The 25,011-nt window shown below is 39.8% G+C and overlaps 1 protein-coding gene across 3 annotated transcripts in view; it reads left to right on the top strand.

Moving 5' to 3' along the window:
* LOC120501714 (potassium voltage-gated channel subfamily KQT member 1-like) overlaps positions 1–25,011 on the top strand; it is a 415,370-nt gene that overhangs the window by 55,609 nt on the left and 334,750 nt on the right. For all 3 annotated transcript variants that reach the window (XM_039708327.1, XM_039708326.1, XM_039708328.1), the window contains exon 12: positions 22,565–22,679. In XM_039708327.1, the coding sequence (XP_039564261.1) occupies positions 22,565–22,679 (115 nt within the window). The remainder of the gene's footprint in view (positions 1–22,564; positions 22,680–25,011) is intronic.

The raw sequence follows: 25,011 nt of genomic DNA, 5'->3' as shown, positions 1-25,011 counted from the left end.
CAAGTGTGAAGATTGTAGTTAATTAGAAGAGCAAGAGTGAGTGGCAGGTCACAGACACTAATCCATAGAAAAGGGAAACAGCATTTTGGTGTAACTGGCATTTTCTAGGTGCATTTTGAGTTTTCTCTTTAAATATTAGATATTCACCACAATGCATCCTTCACAAAATGAACCAAATGGCTGTTTCATGGTGCTTTTTATTAGGGAGGAAAAATAATAGAAATTTGAAAGTTTTTAGACCTTGAAGGTCAGCCTCCTGGGATAACTCCAGCAATGTATTATTCTCTGTCAGCTGTTGTAGGTTGTATACACAACTCATTATTGTTAGATTTGTCAAAGTCACAAGACTCTCATAGTGATAAATCTCTGCTGGGCTAAAAATAAAATTCCCTGTTTATCACAGTGCTTTTCTGTTTGATTTTTGGAGTTTCTTGTGTGCTGATGTATGCACAGTTTAAAGCAAAACTGCACAAAAGCAAATTTTAACAAGAGAGGGGAAGATACTCCAGTTTTCTCTGACCCCCTTACCTTTGTTCCTGTAATTTAAAATGTGCAGTAGTGTTAATGTTGATTTCTTCTGTCTGTAATGCCAGTTTGGATGCTGAAATTTCAGTGCTTTTCTGTTTGATTTTTGGAGTTTCTTGTGTGCTGATGTATGCACAGTTTAAAGCAAAACTGCACAAAAGCAAATTTTAACAAGAGAGGGGAAGATACTCCAGTTTTCTCTGACCCCCTTACCTTTGTCCCTGTAATTTTAAATGTGCAGTAGTGTTAATTCCTTCTGTCTGTAATGCCAGTTTGGAGGCTGACATTCCAGCATTCACCTGTCTGGAAATGAGCTGGTTTTTCCCAGAGACTGGTTGCATTTTCCATTGGGAAATGGGCTGCTTTCCCTTACTGGTGTAGATGGATTACAGTCTGCAGTACATATAAAGAAGCAAACATTTTAAGTGAAGTGGATTCAGAGAGTCCAGTGCTGACAAGCTGAGAGAAAGGTGAGAAAAAACATGTGGCCAAAATTAACAGAATAAAGCAAACACCAAAGCTTTTGAGAGTCTGCATAACTGTCAGTAAGTCTGAAAATCATAAATACAAAGGCACGCACCAAATCAGCATGAGAAAGTATCCAGATACCAGGCTTCTGACAAATGCCATGCCCTTAAGAAGGTGGGTTTAAAGAATGGTGGTGGCTTTGCAGTGAGAATTTGTGGTCAGTGCAGAGCTGTTCAATGTCTCTTTTTTCTGTCAGCTCAGGACTGGTACTGATGGTACTTGCCCATGTGTGAGAATTGTGGAAACACCTCTCTACCAGAAAGTTTTCAGTCTTTACTGGTTCAGCCCTGGCTGCCCTGAGTGAGAACTTCCAGTGAATTCTGTGGTTTATCTCTCATGGCCAAAGTTGATGACAGGACTGGGGGTGGGGATGGGGCGAGGGGAGGTGCAGGAAGAGAACAACTAACTCTGCCAAACCCACTCTTCTGATTAAATCTGGCAGCTTTTGAGGTTTAAAAATTTGTGTTCTGCATTTATTCAACTCCCTGTTGTGCCTGGTTTAAGACCAGGGTTTGGATCACTGGTCACATCAGACTTGAGCAGGGACTTTGTACCAGATGTTCTCGGAGACCACAGCAGTGCTGTGTAAGGGAAGGTGTTTGCAGCTGCCTCAGGATTTTCCTAGACACTATCAGCACAGCAGTGGGGGGAAAATAATCATGGGTTGAAAATGTTTCAGTTTTGGATCTGGATTTCAAGTGAAAATGTCTATGCATACCCCAGCATAGGTGTTTTTTTGCCAAAATGAATATTTCAGGTAACCATCAAAACATCAAAAATGTAGAAAATCGGAGAAGCAAATAAATTGTCTTGAGTCACCATGTTGACTAATAGTGACACAGAAGCAGCTTCTTAGGGTGAGATTATAAATTGACCCGATAAATTTTAAAGTTTTTGATAAGCTCTTTCACAGTACTGATGCAGCCCTGATAATTTTTACTCTGGGATCCAGAGCATACATAGTCTTGCTGTGTGAGGCTCAGGGCAAGAGAAGGAAGGAAGCAAATCCAAGACCCTGTCATAGAAATTTACTCTGGATGACAAAGTCAGTAATTGGGTTTCTCTTCTGGTATGTTTGAGGAATCAGCAGAATCTTCTCACTAAATGCAGACCCTTGTAGGGTTTTCATGACATCTGTATTGGAAGAACCTATTGATTTAGCCAGTCTTGGGGAAAAAAAGAGAAATGAAATAAGGTTTTTCAAGAATGGAAAGTCAGAGTTAATAGATAAGGTATGGTAGAAAGTAGGTTAAGAATGATTGTATTCTGTCCTGTATCAAAAAGGGAAAGCACACATTATAAAAGTAAGAACTAGAATTTAGTGCTAGAATAACTGAAATCTTCACCTAATTAGTGTAGATCTAATTGTTACAAAAGAGACTCAAATGCAATGGTTGGAGTTTTTTCCCTTAACAATGAAAAAGCTGCAACTATAGTAAAAATTCAATTAAAAGTGTTAAACTTGCTTTTAAAATTCTGCCTGTTAGGCTGGTATTTATGCTCATTTAGTTCCTGGGTATAATTTGCTGCAGAAGGAAGAGGGGAAGTACACAATGACTTGTTGAAATCTCATGTCCTTAACAGGGAGGAATATGATGTTTGTGGTGACAGTTTCTCCTTTTTCTCCTGGGATCCACTTGGGGTCACTTACAAATGTTTCCTAACACCCTTTGACGTATTTCCTCCTTGCTGTGCAGCTCCAGGTTTCATCAGAATTTATCATCTTATGTTCCCTTTTATGTGTGTGAAATAGAATTTATTTGTTCTCTGTTACCCTTACAACCAGTTTTGTCCTGCTTCAGGACTGCTTTTTATTTTCACTGACCATTAGTGAATTGTTTATAGCTGTGGGGGTCTCCAGTGCTGAACCTGTGCCCCATCTCTTATCTCCTGCCTGTACTCACACACTGCATCCTGTGTTTCCACTTCTCAAGGCCTCTGATATTCTGCCCAGCCTGTATTTCTGTAAACTCTGTCATTATTTGGTTGTAAATGTCTCATCCTACTAAAATAACTACTGCAGATACGGAGCCGTGGTTGTGCAACACAAAGATAAACAGAAGTAAAACAAGATACAGACACCTGCTCAATTAGAGAAATTGCTGCCACAGCTAAATCAGGGTCAGGTCAGGGATGGTCTGGACAGAGCAGCCAGAGAAGCCTCATCCCTCAGGTCCTGCAAATTTAACAGCAGTGCTAATCCAGCACAGAATGACTTGGGAGGCATAGGAGTTCTTTATTGAACTCACAGGAATATCCCAGTCTGCAACTGTTCCAAAGCTTAAGAAAGATGAGAATGATCTGGGTGGATTGTGAGCTTTTTCTCAATGGCCTAAGCTTGAGATAAAATCTTTGTAGAATGAAAGTTTGGCCCAGTTACTCACTGTGAAGTGTAAATACAGTAATGGTGTCAGGAAAGGTTCATAATTTTTTCCGTCCCCTGAAAATTAACACTGAATGTGCTAAAATTGACATTAAAAATTGTGTCACTTGCTATTACTCGGAAAATTACTCAGTGAGGAGCAAATAAAGTTAGAACATAAGATAAAGGACTGGAAAAGATGCACAGGTTAGGTGGGTTTAGCTCTCTGGGTTTGCAAAGCAAACAGCTGAGGAGCCAGGGAATGATCAGAAGGAGCCTGAGAGCTGCTAACACCACTGATAGGAGGCTGCTGAGATGCTGGATGATGATTTTAAATAGAAAATTTCTGTCCAGCTGGAACCACCTACATTTGCTTTGCATTGCAGGGTAAAAGTAGATGATGTATGTAATCTCAATTGAGGTTATATATAAGGGTGTATAAATACCTAAATCTAAACAGGCTGATGTGTAATTAGATGGCAGTGTAAATATTTAGCTCTAAACAGATATCTGGTCTAAATTGATTTTCTATGCAATAAGTGTCAATATATAATCCAAACAGAAGTGCAAGCTGACACAGTCTAAATAGATACATAAGTGTAAACACAGAAGTGTAAATTGAGATAAAGCTGAATAGATATGAGATGCAGTTGTAAATTCATATATATGTAAATGCATCTGTGTCTAAATAGATTTAAGAGAAAATAGATCTAAATGAAAATAGGTACGACACATGAAATATAGCTCTTCCCTGTGTGTAAGTAGCTGTGTGTTTGAAAATGTAAATGGCTCTGCTAGACAAGGGTATTAAAAAGAAAGAAAAGGGTGTTGTTAGAAAGGACCACCCTCTAAATATCTTTTTTTGTGTCCCTCCCCTTTACCTCGAGTGCAGGGCTGGGGCTGTGGGCAGGGAAGGAGGAGTGTGATTGCTTTGACCCCATTCCTGATGGGCTGGGGCAGCCCCAGGTGTGGCCAGTGAGGATGAGGGTGATGATGGGAAGGGGACAGCTCCAGCTGTGAGGATGATGATGATGAGAAAGGGACAGCCCCAGCTGTGAGGATGATGATGGGAATGGAACAGGGAGAGCCACAGGTGTGGCCAGTGAGGATGAGGCAGGTCCTGCTGTGGGAAGAGGTTTTGGCTGCTGGGGGGCTCCTGGGCCCTGCTGCTGGTGCAGGGGAGCCAGAGGCAGTCCCAGGGTGCCTCTCCAGCCCCAGCATGAGATGATCTCCCAGGAGTTTGGAGAAGCAGCTGTGTGCACCTGGATTTGGGGTTTTAGCATATCTCAAGAAAGATAGAGTGCCAAAGAGCCAGGCAGGAGAGTGGGGCAGAGAACCTGAGGAGGTGACTCAGGGTGTGGTGACAGATCCAGCTGGGGGTTCTATGAGGGGCATAAAGGATGGTGTTTTTAATGAATATGAATATGTAAAGCAGTAAGTAAAGTGGGATATAAGCACTAAAGGTACTTGGGACAAGTAGAGTTACAATCTTCCCTCTGCCAGGAGCAGCCATGAGGTGTTTCAGTTTTGGATCTGGATTTCAAGAGTGGGCCCTGAGAGAGGATGATGGTACCTTCCCTTGTGAAGAAAAGAACTGAGCCCCTGTCCATCAACAGCTCTCTCTCCCCTCACCTTTTGTGTGAGAACAATCCCCAGATATATTCAATTTTGGAGCTTGGCTCTAAGGGAAGTAGGAATTCAAGAAGGAAAAATAAACAAACAAGAAAACCCCAAACAAAAAGCACCCACAATCAAACCAGTCAGTAGGAAGGTAATAAGTAACAGGGAACGTGATTTAGTAATGAGCAATCATGTCAGATCAAGTGGGTTTTGTTTTTTCTCTGATGTGGCAATGTGCATTTTAAGTAGGAGATAAGCAGAAGACAATTTTAATACTGATTTTAGTCACCTTTTCCTGTATCATCTGTGTGTGTCTATAAACATAGGACCTGGATTATAGCCTAGAGAGCTGGTTGAGGCTCCTGTACAGTGGAAGAAAACTTGCTGGAATATGATACTTCACAAAACATTTACCAGAGTTTTGCTGTTGAAATGACAAATACATTTAGAGAGATTTCTGCCTTGGGTGCTATTAAATAAACCCATCGGTGGTCCAGGCTGTGGAATAGAGAGGAATTTTTATTCAATATGCAGTTGGGACTGACCCAGAAGTGGCTGAGAGCACTCTGGAAGCCTTCCCCAGGGATGTTCCTGCTGTGTCTCCCCCCTAATCCTGGATCAGGAATTCCCTGTGGTGATTTGTCCCCACACTTTTGATATCCAGCAGCTGCTTGGCCTGATCTCCAGTCTATTAACCAGCTGCTTATGGGGTGTGATCCCACAGTGTGGAAAAAATGACTCCCTGACTCGTGGTCCTGAGGGATGTGTTGGGCTCCAGGCAGCCAGGACAGCTTTGCTGCACTTGTCCTGCCTGGGCTCAGGTGGCCCAAACCATTCTGGGGAAGCAAGGACACCCTTGGAGAGAATAAGGAAAAAAGGAAATTGGGATTTGAGGTTTCCCTCTTTATGGAGGGTGTGAACCCTGCTTAAGACCATGATTTTTCTAATTAGTCAACTTGCTTTAACATTAAAAATTGTCCTGCGGCTTGTGCAGCAGGGAATGGGGAACCAATATATAAATTAAGGTTGTCTGGGAAAGCAGTCTCTAGAACATGCTCTTAAAAGCACAGATAAGGATGTGCTACACAGTTTGGACTTTTCTCACTATGGGCACTTCAGAATTCCATCATTTTGCTCAGTTTCAGGGAGGAGCAACAGTTTCACTCCAGTGTGAAAATGGAGCATTGTGATCTAAAGTGCCAAAACCCAAACTTCAAACTGCAGTAATTTAATTTCAAATTGCGAGGCACATATCCATGCAATGCAGTGGATGAGAAAAGGGAAAAACGGAGAGGGGGGAATCCCAACCAGAATTTGGACCAGGGTATGTACCACACATACAACTTTATGCTCTGGGCTGTGAGGCTCATTGCAGCTCCCTGGTGGCTGCATGGAAGTGAAGGCATTTTTGAGCCAACATGGAGCCTTTCTACTGAAGGTGAGAAGCAGGTACTTCTTAATGGGAGTAAGAAATAAATTGGTTAAAAGCGAGGATCTAAGGCAATGACAGAGCTCCAACACATCTTGGTAGGCTCTGCTGGAATCCTTGTGTTGGTGTTGAGGCTGGATGTGCAGGGCTCATCCCGTGCTGAGGAGGGAGGGCTGAATTCCTGCTTTCTGTTACTGATTCTCGGGGTGACCCCAGGCAGACAATTAACTCACTGTGCTTGGGTTGCATCATCTGTTCCGTGAACATAAGTCCTGTCTCTGTCACGGAGATTTTGTGTGTCCTAATTGTTTATGAAGTGTTTTTAGACTGACACAGCATTACAGAAGTGGAGAATGCAATTAGTCAATGCAGGATTAAACATGGGCCTGCACAGTTGTTTATCCTCAGCATAAACAAGGAGGAGTGGTAATCAGGAATGGCAGCTTTTGCAAGAAAAGCTGATTTTTGCAGCAAATGTAGTGAATGCCCTGTGGGGAAAATATGATGTGATTTAATCTAAAATGTAAAGCTACTTTTTAGCCAAAAATTTGGGGTTTTTCCTGATGGAAATGGCAAAGCATTATTGTGGGAGATGAGGGCATTGTGTCTAAAAAATTATGGCCTTTTAAACTGTTTTTATTTGGATGGTGGAGTAGTACATACACTTTTACTACTCCTTAAAAATATACTTTTCATCCAAGTGAATTAATGTCTTGCAAATCATGTATTTTGCTTATTTCTGTTGTATGTCAGCTGGGAATGCTGAAAAGATCCTATAATTAGGAGCAAAATAAACACTGGTTCTTTGGAGGGGGCTGTGTCCATATATAATAACCATTAGTTGAAAAATAGAGAAGTAAAGGCTGAGTGTTCCATTTATTTTGGTTTTGCTCCCTGTTGAAGTAGCCAGGTGTAGCCACTTCTAAGCAATTTACTTTGCTTGATGTGTTTTTTAACACAGCAAGCTCTTTGCAGTCACAGACAGTGCTTGGGAAATAATTTGGATATTAGGTGTGTGTGCTGTTCTTCCCAGATCTTCCCAACCACAACTCCATGGGAATATTTGCCTTGGAAAGAATTTGGAAGTTCTGTGCTTTGAAAATGCTTTCTTGCCCCGCTCAGCATAAATGCTGGGATGGAAAATCTGACCTGTCAGTTTGCTTAAGGACACATGCACACACAATGTCTTTATTTCAGTTTAATCCCATCAGGTGTGAAAAAAACTCTGAATGGCTGAGGGTAAATAGGAGACAAGGCTGAGAAGTAAAGCTTTGTGTCAACTTCTGTTCATGGTAAAAAAGGGTTTCTGCTGTGTTTGAAGTGAAGTGATGGGTCATAAAGGTGACACCAGTGTTGCATTGAGCCATGGCCTGGTTTAGTGACACCTTAATGTTTCTTTAGTTCCACTTTGACTTACTTCAAGAGAGAGTAGTGTGTGCAGTGAGAGGGGTCTATGGTTTAGGATTTACATCACTGGGGTATTTCAAAAGAATATTTGTTTTATTTGGTTTTATTTTTGAGTTTCTTCCTTTTAATTTTTATCTGCAATTTTTATCTGGCAGACTGGAGGTGGAAAGAGTTTGTTGCTCTGGAGGCTGTTCACAGTCTCTGTTAATCATGAAAACTCAGGGAAAAAAGTTGCTGCACCCAATGTCTGCCAGCTAGAGTCACTCAGAATTGTAAGGGGATTTGTCATGACTATGGCAAAAAAGAAAAGCAGCTGCTTGTCATTTGCTTAACCTTGCTCGGGCTGAATTTAATCAGTAGAAAACATCTGGAACTGATTCCCCTTCAATTTTGGAGTGTCCAGTAATCTGCTGTGTACATACAACTGGTGCACCTTTAGCATTGGAATACTTGGACAAATGATGTTTTGCAATATTGTTATCTTTTGGAAAGAGAAAAGGAAACAACAGTAATTTCCCAATGAGCAAATATTTGCAGTGTTCTGTATAGGTTGCATCGTTGGCTGATTTTGTGCAGCTGTTGTATGAAATCTATTGATCAGAGTTAATAAATTTCCAAGTGAATAATACTGTTTATTTATATTGATTAATATTGGGCCAAATTCTGAGCTGTTTAGCATTGCTTGACTACAACTGATGAAACAATTTGTCCTTGTTACGTTTTTGACAGAATGCAGTGTTAAATTATGAGTAAATTTTGAGGCTGTAAAAAGCTTCAGCTGATTGTCTGGGAGTGGTTTTGATTAAAAGTCTTAGTCTTTCCTGCAGAATTGGGGTGTTGGACTTTTACAATTAACTATTGATACCTGCTTTTAGCTGAATTTTCTGTTAAATAAAACTCAGGACTGACTTGCATAGTAATACTTAATAAAATGGAAACCATTGTTAAAGAGCCACTCGGAGATGGCATGAAAAATGGCATGCATTTAGACAATGTTTTGTGTTCACAATGCATTCCTTCTTTACTAGGAAAGTTGGGAAAATTCAGTATTTTTTTTTTTTCAAATATATATCATGTTCACTTGCAGAAGAACATATATATTTTTAATAGAACCACTTTGGAAACCATGAGTGAGTAACTGTCTCTGGAAAAAGCTCTTTCTTCTTAGTGTTCTACTCAGAGAACTTTGCAGTGAATATCCCAGGTGACCTGGCCATAATTTCTCTGGAGTAAAGCCCATAGAAGTGGGGGAAGTTGATTAATTCCTGGGATACCCCTTCCTCTCTCCTCTTCTTCCTTTATTAGGGAGTTCTCCTACTTTCCCTTTCATGCTCATGTGGGTAAAACTCCTTTATGGCACCTCCTGTTCTGTATTATGGAAAGAATAAAGATGTGATTAGTTCTACCAAACACAACAGAAAGTAGCCAGCTTGGGAATATAAAGCAGTGCTGGTGGCTTTTAAAGCAGTGTATTATTTTAATTAGATCCTATTTCTGTCTTTTTCATCTGTAATAGTGATAATCCACCATAAAGGAAAAAAAAGGCTCCTGGATTTTCTTTCTTTCATCCTTGCTGACATGGATTTACTTCTCCCTGTAAAAGGAGAAGAATATTTTTTTTTCCCTTTGGGTAAGGTGAATTATGAGGAGAACATCTGTAATGCAATTCTGATAACTAATTCCTGGAATTCTGGCTTGCACACAGCCTTGTCCTGGATCTGCCTCATGAGTATGTAAACTGCAGCCATGGTCTGACCCTTTGGGTCTGTTTGTGTTCCTTTAACTCTTATACTGTGCTGAGCTCTCAGAACTTGATTCCAGTTGTAAAAAACCCAACAAACCTGAAGCAGCATAATGCCAGTGTTTGCTGCTCGTGGCTTTTTCATACTGTTTTTAATGGGGTGAATCAGACCATGGCAATGGGATATCTAGAGCTGGTTGTACTAATCCAATTAAGATCCTTTAAGGTCAGGTTGACCTGGGTCTATCCAAGATTAACTTGTGCTGAATGAGCTGTCCTGGACCAAGGGCAGCCCTAGATAAAGCCTACAAGTTTCTCTTGCTGTTTATGTGAGGGGCTCAGGTTGGCTCCTGTTCCTATAATCTTGTAAAGGAGAGAGGACAGAGAGTGTGCACTGGATTTTGGTGTATGCAGTGGTCCAGCAGCTGAAGGCTTTACAGGAGTGAATTTGAAAATCCTGATGAGCAGAAAGCATGCAAAATATACACTCAAGCCTGCCTGACCATGATAAAGTGTGTTAAATAGGGTGTTGTTGCTTTTCTGGTTTTGATTTTTTTCTCCTGGAGAAATGGGATCTCTGGAAGTTCTGTGGTTGCACTGTTTCTAGTGAGGTAAAATCACATTGATTGATAGCACAGTTAGGTCAGTTCACAGGTCAGATGAGCAAAGTCACTTTTAGCTAGATATCTACTTGGGGGAGGTCATGATGGCTTTTGTGGGGCTTCTGCCTGGTGAATACCTTCAACTTACATTATTTGCTGTTAACTTCTACAGTCTCCTTAAAAGAGTAAGGGTGTTCTTTGCTAGATAAATTAATGCATTAGTGTCTGCCAGTCTTGGATGTGAACTGGTTGAAGTGGAAAGAGCCTGAGCTGAAATTCTTCCTGGACTTCTCTTATAATTGGAGCGTGAGGCAATTTAAATAGGAGTCAATTAAGAGGCTGTTTCAGTAGTAATTTCTAATAAAAAGAAATTTGAGCAAGTTTATTGCTTACTTTTTGAAGAATTGAATTTAGAATGAGGCTTCTTAAGGAGCTCTGATGCTCTCTTCTGCTTCCTCTTTCATTTCCACATCTTCCCTCTCAGCTCTGAATGAATGGGGTTTTAGTGTTGCCATTTCCTAGGGTGCAGTGACACATCCAGAGTCTTCCCTTTTCCTCTCTGCATTTTGCTGCTGCTGTGCCTGGGCCAGGCAGTTTTTCTCTGCATGAGATGGAATTGTCAGAGATTTTTCCAATGTTTATCTTGTTAACTCCTCTGCCAGCTGTCTGAAGACATTGTGCTGGGGGAGATAGGGCATCAAGGAGGAGATTCTGTGCCATGTAAGCAAGCCCCATCATCATCATAACCATTTTAAAGCCAGAAATGGTCAGTGCTTTACACCCACCAAGTGTTCCAGTCACTTGTAACTTCCCACCCATTTAAATCTGGCTCTCAGATAGGGAAAGAGCCTTATCCAAATCTGGATAAGAGAACACTAAAGCATTTATAGCAAAGGCAGCTCATAAAGCACCAGTTTGGGGGACATCTGGGAGGTGTCCCCAGTAGCAAAACATAGTGCTTAGAATAAGGAAATAACTGCACGTGAGCAGTGGAAAGGGGGAGGTGGGAAATGAGACATTAATTTCTCCCTCTTGATCTGAAACCAAATCTCTCAAATCCTTGGGTGAAACATTTGTGCTGCCAAGGCTCTGAATGGCAGTGACAGTCTTGGCTCTCAGTGCTTTGGGGTTGTAATAGGAGTCTTTGCATTATCCTCCCCTGAGCAGTAATTTATCTTTTGGGCTGTGCCTTTGCTATTTCCAGAGTCTGTAACACCTTGCTCTGAGACTTTATTTGAATGAAATTAATTTTGCTTAGATCCTGCCTTTCTAGGGCTGTGGCATGCTGCTTCACTAGTGCTGCATTTTTTTTTTTTGTCCCTGCAGCAATATTAACAGTGTTGGAGGCCACTGCATGAATATTCCATGCACTGGACAAGTGAGCATTCAGAGCTGCACTAAATCAGTGTAAAAAAATTCTGATATTTTCTGAATGCCATGGGAACAAATTTATTGTGTCAGAAGCCCCATCAAGAATCTTTGGATACTACCTCAGTCCTGGAAAGTGCAGCCCATAGGAAGTTCTGTGTGAAACCAGCACTGCCTGTTTATCCTCTCCTTGAGCATCTGCTTTTCACCTCAGCTGGAGACAAGGCAGTGCATGGAACAGTTCTTTGTCCTGGTCTGTTATTATCTGACATTGGGCCACCCCAGCTGGGGCTTTTCTGTCTCAGCAGTGGTACATACCCTCCTGGGATGGCTTGTACTCTGCATCTGGGTGGCCATGGAATCCTACTACCCCCTAAACACACCTACCAAAAAAGGTAGATGCTCATCTGTAAAGAATTATCGTTTTGTCCACATTTAATAGATGAAGTGAAATGGTTATTTTGAGTCACTACTGAATGAATACTTGAGGAGTCTTAAATATTCATTTTGCTGGACAAAAAGATCAATCTTGAGCCATCTCTTATTTCAGACACAAATGGATTTGTTGGCTTACTTAAAACAGCAACTTAACAATTTTCTGTGAGCTTTTACAATCTAAAAAGAAAAATGTCCAAGGGCTCTAATGAAGTTATTCTAGAGTAACTTTTATTCCAGTTATGATATGATTGTAGTAGATATTATAGGACAAGATGGAGCTTGGAACTCACTGCTTGTATTCTCCACCTGAATTATGACACTGAGTGGTATCTAAATCTTTAATGTCACAGAAAGTGGAAGGGAATATTCTGCAAGGGCTTGCCTGCCAACAGATAGCAGAGCGTCTTTGGTTGGTCAGTGACACAAAGCAGATTGTCCTAAAAATATTTGCAATTTCTGTCGTCTTGGCAATGTGTCTGAAACAATTAATGTTGGATGTTGGTTAAAAAACTAATGGATTTGGATGGATGGATTAGAAACCAAAAGACGCTTTCTTTTGTTGTGTTTGCTGTTGTTAAAATTAAAATGTTTGGTTGGAAATCAAGATGGTATCATGAAGTTGGGTTTTCCCCTGATGGCTCTGTTAGAGTTCAACATCTGTAGTGGTGTGTTTACATAAAAATAAGAATTATAAGTATTAAGATTAATAGCGCTAAGAATGAGAATTGGGCCATGTTATTTTCACACGTGGCAAAGATGATTTGATGTGGTTTAAAGAAGCTTGGATGGAACCAAAGCCTTGTAATGGTGCTTCTGGGGTAAGAAAACACATCTGTTGTAATTTGTACAATATCTCCTTTCCCTAAAGATGTTGATCTCAGTCAAGTCACTCCTGAGATTCAGCATTCATCCAGATTTCTCTCTAGGACTGTCAGAATCTACAGTCAGTCTGTGCTGCACTGACCTGTATTCAGCAGTCTCAGCACCAGCAGGACTTCTCTGCTTCTCAGGGCTTCCTTACCCATCTCCTCAGGAGGAACATTCTGTGTCCCCTCAGGTGCAATCCATGGGGACAGAGGGGCACTCACACTGACAAGGGCAGGGTGTGTTTGAGAGTGAACTTCTGCACCCTCTTTGCAGGTCCCTGGGAGGAGGGAGAGAAGGGCTTTGTCTCCTGACATCTCTGTGGTTCTCAGTGTCACAGAAGAGCTGTGGCCTGCTGCCAGAGGTCACCCTCAGTCCCAAGAGCTGCAGGGCACAATCAAATGTATCTCCACAATGTCATCAGTAAAAAGAGACTTTAGCTCTCTGACTGAGGGTGTGTTCCACCTCAGGGTTGTGTCTCAGTTTTAAATATCACCATTCCCTTGTCATATAAATTTTTTAATTACTATTGGGAGTGTAGAAGATGTAACTATTCTGGGTTTTCTCAGAATCTGAGTTTCAAAACGTTTGAAATTTAGTGGAAGCAGCAAAAGCTTAATTTCTTTAGGCTATTTTTTAAAGTTCTTTAATAATAAATATTTTCTAATGGAAGTTCTGAATAAGCAGCATGAGGAAGTTGGAATGTGGCATTAATAAAGGATACACATCCCCACTGAGCCCTGAAGTACAGAATTGGATTAAATTGAAGGAATTAAATTTTATTTAAAATGAATTTAATTTTAAATAAAATATGATCAGTTAATTTGCAGCATTTGCAGAAAGATAACTTATTGTAAGGGGGGGTTTGTGCTTATAAGATGTTTCAGTTTGCATTCTATAATCTGTAGATCTGTCAGTCAAAATTTTTATAGCATTGGTTACACATAATAATGGCTGCTTTGAATTATCTTTTTAACAGTTATAGCTTGGACTCTTACTCAAATTACTGCCCTACCTAAAATATCCTCACATTCAAGATTTTAAATGTCAGTATTTGGAGCAAATATATTTGAAGTAGAGAATTCTCCCATAAAATGTTGTTTCTTTACACCTGGAATATATGAAATAACATCTGAAGCTTTAGTTAGGAATTAAATAAAATATGATCAGTTAATTTGCAGCATTTGCAGGAATATAACTTATTGTTAGTTGTTAGTTTTCATTTAGTGCAGTCAACTGTGAATTATTTTGTTGAACTTGTTTTGAGCTTAAGGACAAACATGGAAATTATTTCCTCTACTATTAACATTTACTTTAATTTACAGATTTTTTTTTCAGTGTGGAACAGGCAGGTTGGTAACAATATTGTCTGTGTTGAATTCATGATTAACACTAGTAGATAGGGAAATTTTTCTACAAGGATTCAGTTGTGGGATGGCAAAAACTGCATAAAACCAGCAAATAATTGTGGCATTTTTCATTGTAATTACAATAATTGGGTTCTGTGTTCTTGTGAGTCAAAACATTGACAATTATTCAGAAGATGTTTCTGTTTTTACTCTCACTGCAGTTTGTATGCTTTGACCATTAACAGTCATGAAAAATAAAAATGTTTTCAGACTGGTTTATTTTCTTTAATAGCCACACTAAAACTGTACTTCCTTGTTAAAATAAACACTTCTACTATAATGGCAGCTCTGAATCCCATAATGGAATGTAACTCTATATATTTATATTACATGATACATTCCCTATGTGTAATTCTAAGAGTTTGTATGTGTTAAGAGCTCTCCCTGCAGAGCTAACAAGCTGCCAAATTACATTTCACTGACTATTAATTGTTTCAGTTTAAGGTCAAGTTCTTCTTGTCCTTAAAAAAAAAAGGCAAGCAATGTAGAAGGATCACTTTGAAAGCTATTTTTGTCTTATTTTTCTTCAGTGTTATTCCTGTACATTGGTTCTTCAGAATAACTGAATGAACAGTCAAGTATTTCCAGTCTTGAAAAGTTAAATGCATCCATATTGGTGACTTGAATTTGGTCTTGGAGAGCTGATCTCTGACCATGTTCAAAGGTGTAGATGGTATCTCCAGCTCAAAAACATATTAAAAGTACTTGTGGGCACAAGGACCATGTCAGATAAGCAAAAGAAACAGGCTAAGTCTTAAGAGAATAAAGAAACACTTGTCAGAATAGTTTGCTGTAGAATATAGAAAAACTTTGCTCTCTTGGCATCATTTGAATACAACTTGTCCAGTTAGATGTTTTCCCAAAGGTATCCTGGTCACATCCCTCCTGGACCAGCTATGGCAGCGTTTGGAACTCAGGAGATCATGAAGAACAGCTCATTTTTCCTGCTGTGGCCATGAGGCACAATTTGATAGCTATTAATTAATATATTGTGGTATTCACATACTCTTTGAACAGAGATATAATTCTCTTTCACAGGATTTTTTTTCCTGAGGAAGGCAGTGAGAAGCTCAGAGAGAAAAGAGAAAACAATTATCTCTATTTGCTGTTCCTGTTGTTTGGCACATGTGGAATGTGTTATGGAGATTATTCACTGAAAGGGATTTCTTAATTGTATGCTGCTGATGGTTATCTGGACTGATTGACCAATTGGAAAAAAGCTGTGTTGTGACTGTCTGGTAAGGGTCACAGGTTTTTCTTTAGTGTAGTTTTAGTATAGATTATAGTGTAGTATAGTATAGCTTAATAAAGCAATTGTTCAGCCTTCTGAAATCATTTGAGTCATTACACATTATTCTCTGGCTGAGGGCTCTCCTGCATTGATAATATATCTACTGTGCCATTCACTCTGTGGGTATCTCTGATGATTCCCTTCCCCAGCCAATGAGAAAAATGTGTTTTCAGACCTTACCCACTCATACCCTCCAGATCACCCCAACAGACTTGAAGGAGTTTGGAAATCCACTTTTGTGTATCTTTTGAAGAAAGAGATTTCATAAGAAACAAAAAGGCAGTACTTTTTTCAGGAAGAGAGCCCAGGAGAGAGGAAATGTTGAAGTTGATCCTGTATTTTAAGAGATGGGAGATTTCTATGAGTTGGGTTGAGAATGAGAAACTGCTGCAGGATTCAGTTCCAGGCTGCCTGTTTGCCTGTCTTCTTTGTTTTGGGGCCCTTGCCAGCCAAGCCATGATTTTGTAGTGCATGCTGGTCGAGAATTTGAATATTTACAGCATGGCTGTAGATTGTACATGGTCCAACTGCCTGGATGCTTCCCCTTCTTAAAGGAGGAGGGATAGGATGTTGCATTTCAGGAGTCAAGGGAACTCTTGCCATTTCCATGCATGTAGAAATGCCCTTAAAGCCTCTACTTTTTACAACAAAACTTTTGTCTTCCATCTTACTCAGCTGAACAGGCTAGAAGGTCCCAAATGCTTTGGATTGGAAGGGACCTTAAAGATCATCCAGTTCCAGCCCTGCTATGGGCATGGACCTTTGACTAGCCCAGGGTGCTCCAAGCCCCATCCCTTTTATTGAGTCATTCCCATGAAGGAAACAAAACCAATCATGGGTATAATGCAAGCAGAAATACAAAAGTTAAAAATATCTAGATTGGTAGCTTTAGTTCCATGTTTTTATGAATGCTTTTATCACAGTACACCCAATAGGCATTTAAAAAGGTTTTTCAGATTAAATTGGCAAGGAAAATCTGTGCTTGCTGGGTCTGAAAGGGGCTGGGCTGAACCCAGTAGAGATCATAGCTGGGTATTTGAGCAGATAGTGAGAGGCACCAGCACTGCAGGGCTTCTCTCCTGGGCTCCACTCATCTCCAGTTCCCTTCTGTCAGGTCCAATCTGTGTAGGATCCTTGCAGCTCTTTGTGCACTTGGGCCCTGAGCACTTTCTGAGTCTACCAACAAACCTGCTTGTCAGAGAGTGCCAAGGATTGCACAGCTCCAGCAGAATGGACTCTTGCTTACTCTACAAGTTATTCCATGCAGAATATTCAGCTGGATGTTTTAGGCTGATATGCTGCATTTAAAGAAGTTGATTGTGAGATACGTCTTCTAAAATAGACATATTTATGATGAGGTAGAAAATGTTTGGAGTTTGTTGGGTTTTTTTATTGGTTTGTAGTTTGTGGATTTTTTTCTGTTTGCTGGTTTTTAGGTTTTTTGTTTGTTTGTTGGTTTGGTTTTTTTGTTTGTTTTGTGTGTGCTGCATCCTTCTTCTATCCTTCTAGGTCTGAAAAGGATGTTCAGGCAGCTGGGTAGATAACACATCCTCATGTGCATTCAAGAGTATGTTTAATTGTTTCTCTCTGCCTGTTTTCCAGCACTACATGCATTTTTCCAGTGCTACATGCCCTTGTGATTTTCGGTAATGTGTTGGTATTCATTTACATCCCTGTGCTGTCCCATCAGCCCTGTAAATGAGTGATTGAGTTCCAGGGGCTGTAAGGCAGTGTGTAATTTGGCCTGCAGGCTTATCTAAACAAAAGAATGTACAACAAATAAAGGCAGCATTAGTGCATTTTGAGTGCTGATTGTTTCAAATCAGATACACAGGAAACCAGATGTTGAAGTTTATCTAAAACACTTGCAGCCCAATCTGTAACTACAGCAGGAAAAGTGCTCAACACTTCTTGCATGGAGTTAGCAATGTGTCTGCAGCAATACAAATTTATTCTTATTCCTCAATTCACCTTTTCAGATGTTATTTTATTTATTTTTTCCTTGCAAACTGTTGCTTAATTAATTTTGGTGTGATTCTGCAGGTGTTTTGGGGGCAAAATGCAATTCTTGTATATTGTCCTGAATTTAAATCAGCCACATCTTGAATAGTGATAATAAATTTAGCTGTGTAAAATTAGCTGCAGAAAATAGCCTGAGCTTTTTTAACTGTACTTGTAGCTGTAAGAGCTGTGTATGGGACAAAGTGAGTATGTGGCATTTGCAGATGGCTTACATTTGAGTGTGTGGTAAGGATGTAAAGTCACAGCTTCAGATGCTCGGATTTGTAACAGTTTTACATAAAAATAAAGTAAAAATATCTTTATTTGGAGTAGTACTGATACTACTCCTGAGACTACTGTAGCTTCACATGGTAATGAAGAAAAGCTCTTATAATTTTGGTAAAGAAATTACCAAAATTTCATGCTAATGCTATTTTACTGTGTTATTCCAACGTGACTCCTCAGAGGAGCTCAAATGCCATTTGTCTGCTGAGATGAATGATACTAAAAGAAAGTTGAAGAGGTTTTAAAAAGCAGGCTGGTGTTGAGGTGTCAGAAACTTCCAGGCCTCTGGGCTGTTGACTTTCCTTTATTCTTCTGAGGAAAGTGGGAATTTGGAGATGTCCCAGTCTCAGCCCCAAACCAGTTTGCCTCTGTCCAGCTTTACAAATTCAGTATTTTTAGTGAGGTGATACAAGTTCCTGACACAGGAAAGTAGACAAGACATAGCAGTGTGATCTCACAGGCTGTTCATCCCTGCAGATAAAGGAAGCATGGTTATCCCAGGGATCTTCTGTCAAGATGCAGCCTTACATATGAAATTAAATCATAGGTTTATGTCCTGTGCATTGGTGGTACTGAGTAGAGCAGCCTGGCATTATGAGAGAGAGGGTTTAACTGCTTCTAATCTGAAAGTGATGAGAAGACAGTGGCACTGAAGGAACAGAGACCTGGAGACCTGCTTTTTTTTTTTCCTCTTTACCTGAGAAGAAGACAGTGCAACATCTTCCTCATTATTTTGTCCTGCTGTTGAGTGGCATTGTCTGTTTGGGAATGACCACAACAGTGCAGTCATGTTTGCTGTTTCATTTCTAATTTGGGTACTTGCCTTTTCCCCGTAATACAAAGTCAGAAGTTAATGGAATATAGATAAGGACTCTAAGGTTAGATAAAATATTACAAAAAGTACCTCTGGGTTATGTTTTGACATGTTTATTTTATTACTTCACCATTTTAGAAATTAAAAGTATATGAAACTTAACTGGTTTTTTGCTGTTTGATTTAATCAGTTGCTCTGTTTCGAGGCTCCCTGGATTTGTGGCATCACTGGAATTTGTTATAGTGTGCTAGATACTGTCCTGTATTTTCAAGTTGCTGCTTCCAACTTTTCATGCTCATAAAATATTGTATATTTTATGATGAAACCATACAGCTTCTTCATACTCTAAGTAGTAACACATGGAAGGGAGGGATGGCTTCTTTTCCCTCTTCATATTTCCTTGCCTCCCCTGCTTAATACTCTGCAGCATCAAATGTAGGGCATTAATTCCCATAAAGTCAGTTTGGACAAGGAAATCTTATGAAAATAAATATAGAGAGGGAAGACAGAGTTGTTCTGGCTTGAGCTGCAGCTGCTACAAACTACCATCTGTAGTAGCTGGGCCTTACAACTTGGACTTTTATTTCTGGAAAGCATCACTGCCATGTGTTGAATGTATTATAATGCCCCATATTTCCTTAAAGTGAAAGCACTATCATGAGTGATTATTATTAATTACTTTATTTCTCAGGAGCTTATGGCTTCTTGACATTAAAAAAGAAATTGTCCCTTTTAGTGTGATTTTTTGGAATTTTGATTTATGACTGAACATTGCTGTCTAAATGAGTTTTGGAAGTTCAGGGAAAGTGAGTTAATTTCAAAAACTGAGTTGGTTCCAGAATGAGTGTTTTGAATAAGAAAATAACTGCTCACAATTCTGACAGTCACTTAAAGGACAGAAAATATTTAGAAAATACCATGTGTTACATGCATTTACCATTAGTATTCATTTAGGGACCAGAACACATTATTCATGTATTAATATTTTAAAGCAGAAACACATAAAATGAATGAGTTCTAAAAGCATAGAGGGAAATCAGTATTAAACAACTTTTTTTAGGGTTGCATGGATAAAGCGAGTATTCTCTTACTCGCTTTAGGTGATAAAGCGAGTAAAGGTGATAGCTTTAATACTTTCCAAAACTAATGCTTTGAATTGAGTCAAGTGGCTCTGAGAGTAGCAGGGAATCTCAAATCTCACCATGCAAATATGATGAGCCTCAGAGCTGTGATTTCTCCTTTATTTTGATATATTAGAGCAGCACTTCTGTGAGCAGCTCTTTTTTCTCTTAATACTTTTGAGATAAATCTAGTCTGCAACCAAAATGGCAAAAATGGTTCTGTCCATGGATCTGACCATGGGAGGGCAGAGGGAAAGCAGTGAGGCAACCTCCAAGACGTGACCCAAATACTTAATTTTATGGAGTTAAGTGCACAAGTTCCATTCAGCTGATAAAATCAACTACAGAGTATGTGTTACACAACTCCTGTTTGTGTGGAATTCATAATCACATCATTGTGTTTTTCCAAGTGCTGGCAGGAATGAAATGTGCCCTCCTTGGGGAACAAGACTCCTGCAGATAATCACAGCAGTCCTCTCCAAAGGGAAAATTTGAGTGTTTTGCCTTATGTAAATGCACAACAGAAGCTTGTCCTGCTTGCGTAGGCTGTTAAATCCCAGGGTGGGGTTCCCCACATCCCAGCAGAAGGTCCCTGGTCAGAGGGCAGGCTCCAGGTGCACCTGCAGGAGCAGCAGAGCTGCTCAGCACAGCACATGGGAATGGTGAGGACACAAAGGTTTGGAAACTGGCTCCTGCTGTCGTCCTCCCTTGCTCAGAACCAGCGTGCTGTGGGGCACATTGCAGTAGGGAAAACTTCTCAGAAAAGGAGCTAGCAAGCCAAATGTGAGCAATTAGGGTTTTCTGGGCTCTTTAGGAGTGCCTGGATGCAGATTGCAAACAGGGGGATGATGAGCCAGAGAGGTGTTTGATAAAGCAATAACAGACCAAACCCCTAAAACGACAGGACTAAAATATAATCTTATGACTTCTCATGGCAGATGCATTGCAGTAACTTTAGTATCTATGCAGTGCTATGAAGGAGGCAAACTGCCATGAGTTAACTAGACGCTGCTCTGACGCTTTCAGCAGTTCATTGTGGAGTAGGAATTGATAGCAATGCAGAGTTTTCCTGTTCATCTGATGTGCCTTTTATGGGCACAGTGATTTAAGCTGTGCCTTGGCACACTCCCAAGTTTTGCTAAGCTCCTATGAGGAAAACCTTACTGTAGCTGAAGCCAAAACTCCCCCAGCTGAATTTTGCAGACGTGATCGTGTGCCATGTTACTTGTTCAGAGATTGGTGCTTCCCAAAGCCATACTTCAAATGTGGGATCTGTGTGCTTCAAGGCTTTGTCTGGCAAAGTGGGAGGCCACACAGTTCTCTTACAGGAAAAAAGTGTATCAGAACAAATGCAAAACTGGCAGGTCTCACAAAATCAAGCTCCTCTAGAAGAGCCAAAGTGTTTCAGTAGTGCTGGGAGAGCACAGAAGTTCATGCTCCCAGTGCCAGGAAAATATGGGTTTCCCCTGGAAACACACAGTTTATTTGTGATTAAATGCAACAGAGATAAATAAAATAGCTTTGTCATTTTATGTCATTTGTCAGAGTTCAATCACACTGATAATTCTTTTCTATGGACTTCATTTTCATTCCTTGCCACTTGGGTTATGGCTCTCCCAATAGCAATCTCTGGTGTTGTGGGCTTTTTAGTATTTACCTTGAACTTGAATGAAATCCAGCTAAAGTGTTGTTCGGGAATTAACTGGAGATTTCAACAATTTCATTTCCTAAGAGGCAAGGTTTCTTATTTCTGTCATGTGGGTTGTTATCACAGCATATACCCGTGGCACTATTTAGTATTTACTTGTTTTGATGCTTAATTTTAGTGATTCACCCACACACACTTATTTTTTCTTCCCTTGAATTTGCATGTGTCATCCTATGCATTTTCCAAGTTAGACTCTGTCAGCTCATGTGCTATGCTTTCAAGGATGATGAGAAGACAAATTTATAGGTAGCTTCCTTAGAAAGTGTTAGATTCACCAGGAATCATGAACAAAATTTCTTTTAGATCATTGCAACTTAAGCTAAATATGCTTTATAGCTTTTGAACCAAGTTAATGTAGGAAAAGATAATGAAGAGAACTTGCAGCAGAAATAGCTTTGAATATTGATGCATCTGAACTTAGACAGGTACATGTACACCACACATATATGATGAGTTCAGCCCAATATTGGATGGAAAACTTTAGAAAACATTGGATTTTTACCACTTACAGTGTTGGCTGCACTTCTCTGATTTTTGCAGTGTCTTAGTGAACACCTTCTTTTGTTGGCCATTGTATGTTTTCCAAATCTGTAATGAAATTTGTACCTTTGTAACACTTGGAACGTGAGCTAAACTGCAGCACAGCTTGTATCCACCATGGTTATCCTGCAGAGCCAACTGCATCCAGCCATCTGAGGCTTCCTGGTTCTTGGGAGAAATTTGGAACACTGGTGGTTATAGTGACCAGAGAGCACTTTGGTGTCAAGTGTTCTGTTTGTATGATAAAAGCATTTCAAATAATAGTTTTGAAGGTATTAAAGCATACATATCAGACGGTGTTGAGTGAGGAAATGGAAATATGATAGTTTGTATTGTCCTGCCACCACCAATATTGCAGAGGTGGTGAATTTCTGTTCGCAGGGGACAGCCCTCAAGAAGAAAATCCTTTCCTGAAGGAGGTTCCTTGTGTTTGAGCTATGTATGTGCCATGGCAAGAGCTTGTGGATTGGTCTCCCTAATGTATTATGATCTCTTTGCATCGTTTGTGCAGTGAGAAGATGCTTGGAAGGGCACACCCCAGACATGTCACGGGCCAGCAGCTTCACTGATGACATTGACCTGGTACCCGAGGAGTCCCTGCTGCCAGCAGCGTCCGACGTGGCACAGTGAGTGAGCAGCAGCTCCTTAACTCATCAATTAAATGCTCATTAACAGTGAGGGACACCTGCCACTAAGAGTTATGCTTCTGCTGGCTGGCTGCACTTGAAGTGATTGTGGGTTTGGTCTTGTTTAACTAAATGTGAACATTTCCTAGTTTAACCTGAAGTTTGGTGGAAGTAGCCAGGTGCTTGGAAAAGCAGCACTGCTCACTGGTAGGTGACTTGCAGTCTTGGTGTCTGTTTTCCCACTTTTTAAGGCAGCTGAAACAGTTTCTGAGAACTGTAAGCTTTACAGACAGTTTTATACTTGTAGACTGCCCCATCAGGTTAAGCTCTGAAGCTGTCATAATATGAATTGATTGGACACCTAAATGAAATAGTCCTTTATAGGTACAGCCTGAAAATAGAAAGGCTACCTCATGTAATGTTTTTATAAAGCAGGCAAACTTTTAAGGAAATAATGTTCCACAAATATGAAAGTGAAGTATTGTCCAGGACAGAAAATCCCCATCAGGGAGTTCACTGCAATTATTGAGTTGCTGCTTTTACTTGGCTTAACAAATACTTCTGGAACTAAAATAATCCTGCAGGACAACTTTATATTGTGTTTTATCAGGATCTTGAGTAACCTTCATGCTTTGGTCCTGTAATGTACATGTCCTGTTTTGGGCATGGGGATTCTGGAGTAAATTTCAAATGTAAACCAAAGCATTAAAACACAGGGCAAGGCCTGGATGCACTAGAACATCCAGGTGCCATAGCAATGTTTTATCTCCCATCAGAAACCAATACAAATAATGCTGTGATGAGACCTCCTCAGTTAACAGGCTCATGAAGTTGATGTTTGAATGTTATGGTAATTTGGTGAAAAACTCAGCTGAGATCACTCTTGCAGGAGAGCATTTGGGCTTGTCACTGGAAAAACACTTTATCTGAGGTTAAAAAAAAAGAAAAAGATTTCTGTCCAGGGAACTCATAGAGATGATGTGTCTGCTACATCTGTAGTAACTGTACTGTGCTTTCATATAGGATATCCCAGTCCTTGTATTTCCCCAACATGTCATATTGGCCTTGCCTTCAAATCAGAGAATTCTAAATTGTTCTATCAAATTGGTCTTTTTTCTTCTTTTTATTCAGCACAGTGCAAGCAAAGGGTTTTGCATTTGAGGAAAAAAACCCTCAGATCTAATCTTGTTTCTACAATTTAGTGCATGAAAAATGGTGGTATTGTGACTTATGTTTTGTAGTGCAAACTGTACCTGTATTTTTAGCTCCTATTGTTTTTTTTTAAATGAATTTCTCCCTTGTGGGAAAAATAAGGAGTAGCAGAAAGATAATCAAGTACACAAAAGAAAAAAGAAATTGAAATATGGAGAGGTTTTAAGTACTGTGCTACACAGTTTAAAGTCATATACTGTGAAATCATTAATTCCTCTTGATCTGGATGTCAAGTGTATGGAAGCAGAATGATCTTGCAACTGAAATTGCTAAATTAAAGATTTTTATATTCTAAGTTCCACAATAAAAAACATATGTATAAATTATAGCTTCTAAACACTAGTAAGAAACTTCAAATGTATAGAAAACATAAGGCTAGAAATTATAAAGGTGCCATGTAAGAACAAAGCCAAAACATCATTTCATCTAGTTTTCTGTTTCTAAATTGAGCATAGCAGTTTTCACCTATAATACTGATCATCTCATTTTCCATGTCTGCATTTTTACCTACTAGGATGCATTAATTTTAGAGTCAAGTTGATTCTTGAGCAGAAATGTGTAGTGTCTCCTTCTTTAAACTGTGAACATTATGAGAGGAGCACAGAATGTGTTGTATTTATGGATCCAGGTTAAATTCCCAATTTCAATGCAAACAGTGAGATATTAACACTGTATGTTCCTGGCACACAATCAATATTAGATATAGTCAGTGTAATTATTTATCTTGTCTTTTGGCAGAAGTGTAAGCAGGTAAGTCTTGGTGTGTGCTGCTTTGGTGTGTGAGCTTTCCAAAACAGTGTGACTTCTGCTTTTCCCTTAATTAGGGTTACAAGTCTTCATCCTAGAGTCATAAAAACAGTCAATGATAAAACAAAAACACTTCCAAGAGTAAAATTCAGCCAAAAGGGAGTGTGTGGGTGTGTAAGTATATATGAACCTACAGTGAGCCTTCCCAACTTGCAAAATAAGTGAAAACTTGGCTTTCACATATCAGTTCATGCCAGGATCCCACAATGATGACAGTTTCACGTGAGGCACTTTGTGAACTCAACTTTGACTTTGAGGAGCTGCCAAAAGCTAAAGTTTTGTTTGCCTTCAGCAAGTGTTCTAAGCTACAAAA

Source organism: Passer montanus, unplaced genomic scaffold (assembly GCF_014805655.1).
Source record: "Passer montanus isolate IOZ18808 unplaced genomic scaffold, ASM1480565v1 scaffold20, whole genome shotgun sequence".
Taxonomy (NCBI): Eukaryota; Metazoa; Chordata; class Aves; order Passeriformes; family Passeridae; genus Passer; species Passer montanus.
The sequence above is the reverse complement of the archived record's forward strand: the minus strand, read 5'-3'. Positions and strand labels throughout refer to the sequence as shown.